This window comes from Pan paniscus, chromosome 8, assembly GCF_029289425.2.
Source record: "Pan paniscus chromosome 8, NHGRI_mPanPan1-v2.0_pri, whole genome shotgun sequence".
In the NCBI taxonomy this organism is placed as follows: Eukaryota; Metazoa; Chordata; class Mammalia; order Primates; family Hominidae; genus Pan; species Pan paniscus.
The window spans coordinates 65,061,532-65,068,885 of record NC_073257.2 but is presented as its reverse complement, the minus strand read 5'-3'; the positions used below and the strand labels follow the sequence as shown (position 1 = coordinate 65,068,885).

The window sequence follows — 7,354 nt, the reverse complement described above, 5'->3', positions numbered from 1 at the left end:
CTGAGGTTGAGACCTTCCTCTTTGGATCACCAGCTTTCAGCTCAGGGCCTGCCACTGAGTAAATGATAGTTAACAGGCCCTGCAGGGGAATCAGCTGCCCAGATACAAAGATCGGATTCAGGTGGCAGATGGACCCAAAGAGGACGTGAAGAGAAAGAGGAAGCTCCTACAGACACCTGGGTTTCCACTCATTCTCATTCCCTAAGCTAACAGGCATAAGCCAGCTGGCAATGCACGGTCCCATTTGTTCTCACTGCCACGGAAAGCATGTTTATAGTCTTCCAGCAGCAACGCCAGGTGTCTAGGCACAGATGAACCCCTCCTTAGGATCCCCACTGCTCATCATAGTGCCTACCTTTGTTAAAGTACTAGTCACGCAGTGTCACAAGGAATGTTTACTTTTCCAAATCCCCAGCTAGAGGCCAGGGATGGGTCATCTATTTCTATATATCCTGCACCCAGATTGTAGGACAGAGGGCATGCTCGGTAAATATGTGTTGATTAACTGAGATTAACCTTCCCTGAGTTTTCTCACACCAAGGTGAGGACCATGTCCCTGTTTCCATCACTCCCTCTCCTTCTCCTGAGTATGGTGGCAGCGTCTTACTCAGAAAGTGTGACCTGTGAGGAAGCCCAAAAGACCTGCCCTGCAGTGATTGCCTGTAGCTCTCCAGGCATCAACGGCTTCCCAGGCAAAGATGGGCGTGATGGCACCAAGGGAGAAAAGGGGGAACCAGGTACGTGTTGGGCTGTTCTGTCTCTGCAATTCTTTACCTTCCAGAGGAAACTGCCTGGGGATATGAGGAGACTGATGTCCTATTTGCGTATATTTTTCTCAACTATACTATAACTCAAAACAGAGATTCAGCTCTCATTCTCTGGCATCTCAGAATTCCACACAGCAGTTTGTGACTAACAGTTGTCTTGCCAGCCCAGGAAAGTGGCCCACAGGTCAGGCCATCCCATGGGACACAGGATGAATTTTTCTTCTCTGGGTCGTTGTCATGTCAGACCCCTATTCACTTCAATAGGGATGGCACCAGGTTCAAGAGGCCAAAGAAGAGACCTGGAGCCAGCAAACAAACATAGGTTTTACTGGGGGAACCTGTTTACAGGGAGATCCAGCAGCAGTGGGCTGGACAGGAGAACAACAACTACTTGTAAAAACAAATGCAGTTAATTTTCACTTTGCACCCTCCCTGCAGCAACCTCCACGTGGCAACTTTATTTCTTAAGTTATTGCTGTCAGGTGCACACCATACAGTTATTGAGAGCAGTGCTCAGAAAGGTCAGTCCTGGGTCAAGGTCTCCTTTCTCCTGAGAAGGGATTGGGCATCAAACTCTTGAAGAGAGAGAGCAAGAACATAGATATTAAGTCACATTTCCTTTGTCTTCCAACAGGCCAAGGGCTCAGAGGCTTACAGGGCCCTCCTGGAAAGTTGGGGCCTCCAGGAAATCCAGGGCCTTCTGGGTCACCAGGACCAAAGGGCCAGAAAGGAGACCCTGGAAAAAGTCCGGGTAAGGACCTCAGCAAGGTCTGAGCTGAGTTCACCCAGGGTTCTGAGACCTTGAGTATCTGGTAAGAGGTGCCCCTTCTCCTGTTCCTTCAAAGGAAGATACCCAAATTTGCTTTCTGACCCAGTGCCCTCAGCCCTCTCTTCATTCTTAGAGCCTTAGGGAATTCCTATAAGTGCCTGAGTACAGACTTACAAACTTTTCAAGACAACTCCCTCATCAGGCACTCCCTGTAGGAGCTGAGCCTGGATTCTCCGTCAGCTGAAACAGTCTAATGTGAGGCCCTGGTCCTAGAGGGAGAAAATAGGCCATCTAAGTGTGGGCTTATTATGCCTATTTTTACAAAAGCATGTAACCATGGTATGTCATATTTTACTTCATAAGAAACCAAGCCAATGCTTAATAGCTTAAAAACATAGCCGTCAATTTAAATCACAAGTCTGTGGGTCGGCCATGTGATTTCTCTGCTGGTTTAAGCTGGGCTTACTCACATGTCTGTGGTCAACTGATGGCCAATAGTCTCACTCATGTGTCTGGCTGTTGTCTGAATGTTAGCTGGAGTGATGAGGGTAATTGAACCACATCTCTCATCATCCAACAGGGCTTGTTCACATAGCAGTGATTACAGGATTCCCAAGAGTAGAAATAAGATAGGCTTTAGGCTTCTTGAAGACTCAGAGCACATTATCATTTCTGTCAGACTGTATTGGTCAAAACAAGTCACAAGGCCAGCCCAGATTCAAGGAGTGGGGAAATAGACTCATGTCTTAATGCAAGGAGCTGTACCCTATTGGGGCCATTTTTGCCATCTACTACAACAAGTGATTTGCTCATGCCCTCCCCACTTGGATAATGGGCAACTCACAAAAATCTTGGTTTCCTGACTAACAGAACAAACCTGGAAAAAACAAAAACAAAACAAAAGACATCAAAAGCAAAACCTCTCCAAAGACAAAAACCCTGCAATCTTTTTCATCACTCTTCACCAGGTCATAATAGAGTAACGCCTGAAGAGATTTCTTTTTAGTTTTGATAGAACAATTTATTTGAAAAAAAAAATCTGTGAAGAACCTGGCATATGGATTGCTAGGTAATCAGGGAGTATATGTGTGCATGTGATATGTATGCATACTTTGGGATACAGTAAACAGACAAAGAGTGACATTTGGGGTTGGATGGAAATAGTGATTTTTCATTCTTTGGGCTTTTCAGTATTTTTTATTTTCCTTCAAAGTGTAAACATCAATGTAAAATAAGCTTTTTTTTTCAGTTTGAAAAAGATACTCCACTCCCTTGTATATGCACAGTTATGAGGCTCCTTCTCAACAATGCTTCTTTACTTTGTTCTAATTTTCTAGATGGTGATAGTAGCCTGGCTGCCTCAGAAAGAAAAGCTCTGCAAACAGAAATGGCACGTATCAAAAAGTGTAAGCTTTTTATCTTACTCTCCAGACAGCTTGAAGTTTGGGAAAAATAGAATGCAACAAATATTTATTGAATGCATATAATTTTCTGTACCCTGCTAGGCATTTCTCATATTCTTACCTCATGAAATTCTCACAACATTTTGGTAGAGATGGAGGCAAAGGGAAGTTAAATTACTTGTTCAAATTCATAGAGCTAATAAATGGCAGGGGTGGTTTATAGATGGAAGTCAGTCTGACTTGAGAGACCCTAATACTTTACCGTCTGATATTGCTCACTGAAAATGGGACTTATATCCCTTTGTTGCACTGGTATTGAGACCTGGCCATGGGGTCTAACCTGCCTGGGGCAAATATTTTCAGACATTTTTTGTTTGGTCTCAAGTTAACAATTTAGAATTCAGAAGTCCAAATTATATGTCTTTTAGAATTCTGATCTGAAAGCACAGAGAGGCCTTTGTACCAGTCTGTCTGTTCACATTTGGGTTGCCATATTTAACAAATAAAAAGACAAAGCACCAGTTAAATTGGATTTCAGCTTAAAAACATTTTTAGTATAAGTATGTCTGAAAAATTATATGGGAGATATACTAAAATATTCATTGTTTGTCTGAAATTCAAATTTAACTGGACATACTATATTTTATCCGGCAACTCTACTCTAGAAGACTTTTTCTTGAGAAATACCTTGAGTTGGGCTTAAGGATGAGTCAGTTTCACCCACTTTTTCACATTTTAGGGCTGACCTTCTCTCTGGGCAAACAAGTTGGGAACAAGTTCTTCCTGACCAATGGTGAAATAATGACCTTTGAAAAAGTGAAGGCCTTGTGTGTCAAGTTCCAGGCCTCTGTGGCCACCCCCAGGAATGCTGCAGAGAATGGAGCCGTTCGGAATCTCATCAAGGAGGAAGCCTTCCTGGGCATCACTGATGAGAAGACAGAAGGGCAGTTTGTGGATCTGACAGGAAATAGACTGACCTACACAAACTGGAATGAGGGTGAACCCAACAATGCTGGTTCTGATGAAGATTGTGTATTGCTACTGAAAAATGGCCAGTGGAATGACGTCCCCTGCTCCACCTCCCATCTGGCCGTCTGTGAGTTCCCTATCTGAAGGGTCATATCACTCAGGCCCTCCTTGTCTTTTTACTGCAACCCACAGGCCCACAGTATGCTTGAAAAGATAAATTATATCAATTTCCCCATATCCAGTATTGTTCCTTTTGTGGGCAATCACTAAAAATGATCACTAACAGCACCAACAAAGCAATAATAGTAGTAGTAGTAGTTAGTAGCAGCAGTAGTAGTCATGCTAATTGTATAATATTTTTAATATATACTATGAGGCCCTATCTTTTGCATCCTACATTAATTATCTAGTTTAATTAATCTGTAATGCTTTCAATAGTGTTAACTTGCTGCAGTATGAAAATAAGACGGATTTATTTTTCCATTTACAACAAACACCTGTGCTCTGTTGAGCCTTCCTTTCTGTTTGGGTAGAGGGCTCCCCTAATGACATCACCACAGTTTAATACCACAGCTTTTTACCAAGTTTCAGGTATTAAGAAAATCTATTTTGTAACTTTCTCTATGAACTCTGTTTTCTTTCTAATGAGATATTAAACCATGTAAAGAACATAAATAACAAATCTCAAGCAAACAGCTTCACAAATTCTCACACACATACATACCTATATACTCACTTTCTAGATTAAGATATGGGACATTTTTGACTCCCTAGAAGCCCCGTTATAACTCCTCCTAGTACTAACTCCTAGGAAAATACTATTCTGACCTCCATGACTGCACAGTAATTTTGTCTGTTTATAAACATTGTATAGTTGGAATCATATTGTGTGTAATGTTGTATGTCTTGTTTACTCAGAATTAAGTCTGTGAGATTCATTCATGTCATGTGTACAAAAGTTTCATCCTTTTCATTGCCATGTAGGGTTCCCTTATATTAATATTCCTCAGTTCATCCATTCTATTGTTAATAGGCACTTAAGTGGCTTCCAATTTTTGGCCATGAGGAAGAGAACCCACGAACATTCCTGGACTTGTCTTTTGGTGGACATGGTGCACTAATTTCACTACCTATCCAGGAGTGGAACTGGTAGAGGATGAGGAAAGCATGTATTCAGCTTTAGTAGATATTACCAGTTTTCCTAAGTGATTGTATGAATTTATGCTCCTACCGGCAATGTGTGGCAGTCCTAGATGCTCTATGTGCTTGTAAAAAGTCAATGTTTTCAGTTCTCTTGATTTTCATTATTCCTGTGGATGTAAAGTGATATTTCCCCATGGTTTTAATCTGTATTTCCCCAACATGTAATAAGGTTGAACACTTTTTTATATGCTTATTGGGCACTTGGGTATCTTCTTTTGTGAAGTACCCGTTCACATTTTTGTATTTTGTTTAAATTAGTTAGCCAATATTTTTCTTACTGATTTTTAAGTTATTTTTACATTCTGAATATGTCCTTTTTAATGTGTATTACAAATATTTTGCTAGTTTTTGACTTGCTCCTAATGTTGAATTTTGATGAACAAAATTTCCTAATTTTGAGAAAGTCTTATTTATTCATATTTTCTTTCAAAATCAGTGCTTTTTGTGTCATGTTTAAGAAATTTTTGCCCATCCCAAAATCATAAGATATTTTTCATGATTTTGAAATCATGAAGATATTTTTCCATTTTTTTCTAATAGTTTTATTAATAAACATTCTATCTATTCCTGGTAGAATAGATATCCACTTGAGACAGCACTATTTGTAGGAAAGACCATTTTTCCTCCATTGAATTAGGGTGGTGCATTTTTGTAAGTTAGGTAACTGTATGTGTGTGTGTCTGTTTCTGGGCTGTCTATTCTAGTCTATTTGTTGATGCTTGTGTCAAACAGTACACTATTTTAATTATTGTACATTTATAGTTGTAACTATAGTCCAGCTTTGTTCTTCTTCAAGTCAAGATTTCCATATAAATATTAGAAACAGCTTCTCAATTTCTACAAAAACCTGATGAGGTTTCCACTGGGACCACATTGAGTCTATCAATCAACTTATGCAGAACTGGCAACTTACTACTGAATCTCTAATCAATGTTCATCATGTATCGCTTCATTTAACTAGGATTTCTTTAACTTAATTGCTATGTTTTGACATTTTTAGTTTAAAAACCTTATATATCTAGTTTTGGTGGTTTTAGTGATTTTAATAATATATTTTAAGTATTTTTTCTTTTCTATTGTTGTACACAGAAATACAGTTAAGTTTTGTGTGTAGTCTTACGATGTTTAGTAACCTCAATAAGTTTATTTCTTAAATCTAGTAATTTGTAGATTCTTCTGGATTTTGTATATGCATAGTCACGTAAGCTGAAAATATGGCAATACTTGCTTCTTCCCAATTGCTTTACCTTTTTTCTTACCTTATTGCACTGGTTAGCAACCCCAATACAGAGACCACCAGAGCAGGTATAGACTCCTGAAAGACAATATAATGAAGTGCTCCAGTCAGGCCTATCTAAACTGGATTCACAGCTCTGTCACTTAATTGCTACATGATTTAGAGCCAGTTACTTTGTGTTTCAGCCATGTATTTGCAGCTGAGAGAAAATAATGATTCTTATTTCATGAAAATTGTGGGGATGATGATATAAGTCAACACCTTAAAAGTGTGTAGTAAAGTATCAGGATACTATATTTTAGGTCTTAATACACACAGTTATGCCGCTAGATACATGCTTTTTAATGAAATAATGTGATATTATACATAACACATATCGATTTTTAAAAATTAAATCAACCTTGCTTTGATGGAATAAACTCCATTTAGTCACATTTTACCTTGTGTATATATTATTGGAGTGGACTTGTTAATAGTTTGTTTAGAACGTTTGCACCTATGTTCATGAGAGATACTAGCTTTTTTTCCCCTCCTTAATGCACTTGCTATGGTTTGGGGTCAATGTTATGTAAGCCTCGTTAAAATGAGCTGTGATGTGCTCTCATGCTGCCTATTATCTAAAATAATTTGTGTAAAATTATACTTTAATGTTAGATAAATTCACCAGTGAAGCCATCTTGGAATGGTGTTTTCTGTTGGGAAATGATTTTAATTTCAGATTTAATTTCCTCATGATCTAAACCTATTCATGTTTTCTGTCTTTTGTTCGGTTTCAGTGAGTTATATATTTTTCAATGAATGTGTCAATTTCCTCTGAATATATATGTATTGGCATAAAATTGTTACAATATCTTTGTATTTCTTTTCAATATAAGTAGGATCTATAGCAATGTCTATGTATCTGTTATGATTATTTGTATTTTATCTTTATTTTATTGTATTTTTTTTTTGAGATGGATTCTCACTCTGTCACCCAGGCTGGAGTGGCTGGAGTACAGTGGCACGA

General features: G+C 38.7%; 1 protein-coding gene across 1 annotated transcript; it reads left to right on the top strand.

Annotated features, from left to right (window-relative positions):
* Window positions 1-550: 550 nt before the first annotated feature.
* On the top strand, window positions 551-5,270 carry MBL2 (mannose binding lectin 2). Its single transcript, XM_008952646.5, has 4 exons — window positions 551-737; window positions 1,402-1,518; window positions 2,874-2,942; window positions 3,679-5,270. The coding sequence occupies exons 1-4, from the start codon at window positions 551-553 to the stop codon at window positions 4,050-4,052; spliced, it is 747 nt and encodes a 248-aa protein (XP_008950894.3). The 3' UTR covers window positions 4,053-5,270.
* Window positions 5,271-7,354: the final 2,084 nt, after the last annotated feature.

What these genes read in the sequence shown, in the direction of transcription:
- MBL2 (XM_008952646.5), top strand. Translation starts at nt 551, where the DNA reads ATGTCCCTGTTTCCATCACTCCCTCTCCTTCTCCTGAGTATGGTGGCA. An exon ending in GGGAGAAAAGGGGGAACCAG is followed by an intron (nt 738 to 1,401) that starts GTACGTGTTGGG and finishes GTCTTCCAACAG; the next exon opens with GCCAAGGGCTCAGAGGCTTA. An exon ending in AGACCCTGGAAAAAGTCCGG is followed by an intron (nt 1,519 to 2,873) that starts GTAAGGACCTCA and finishes CTAATTTTCTAG; the next exon opens with ATGGTGATAGTAGCCTGGCT.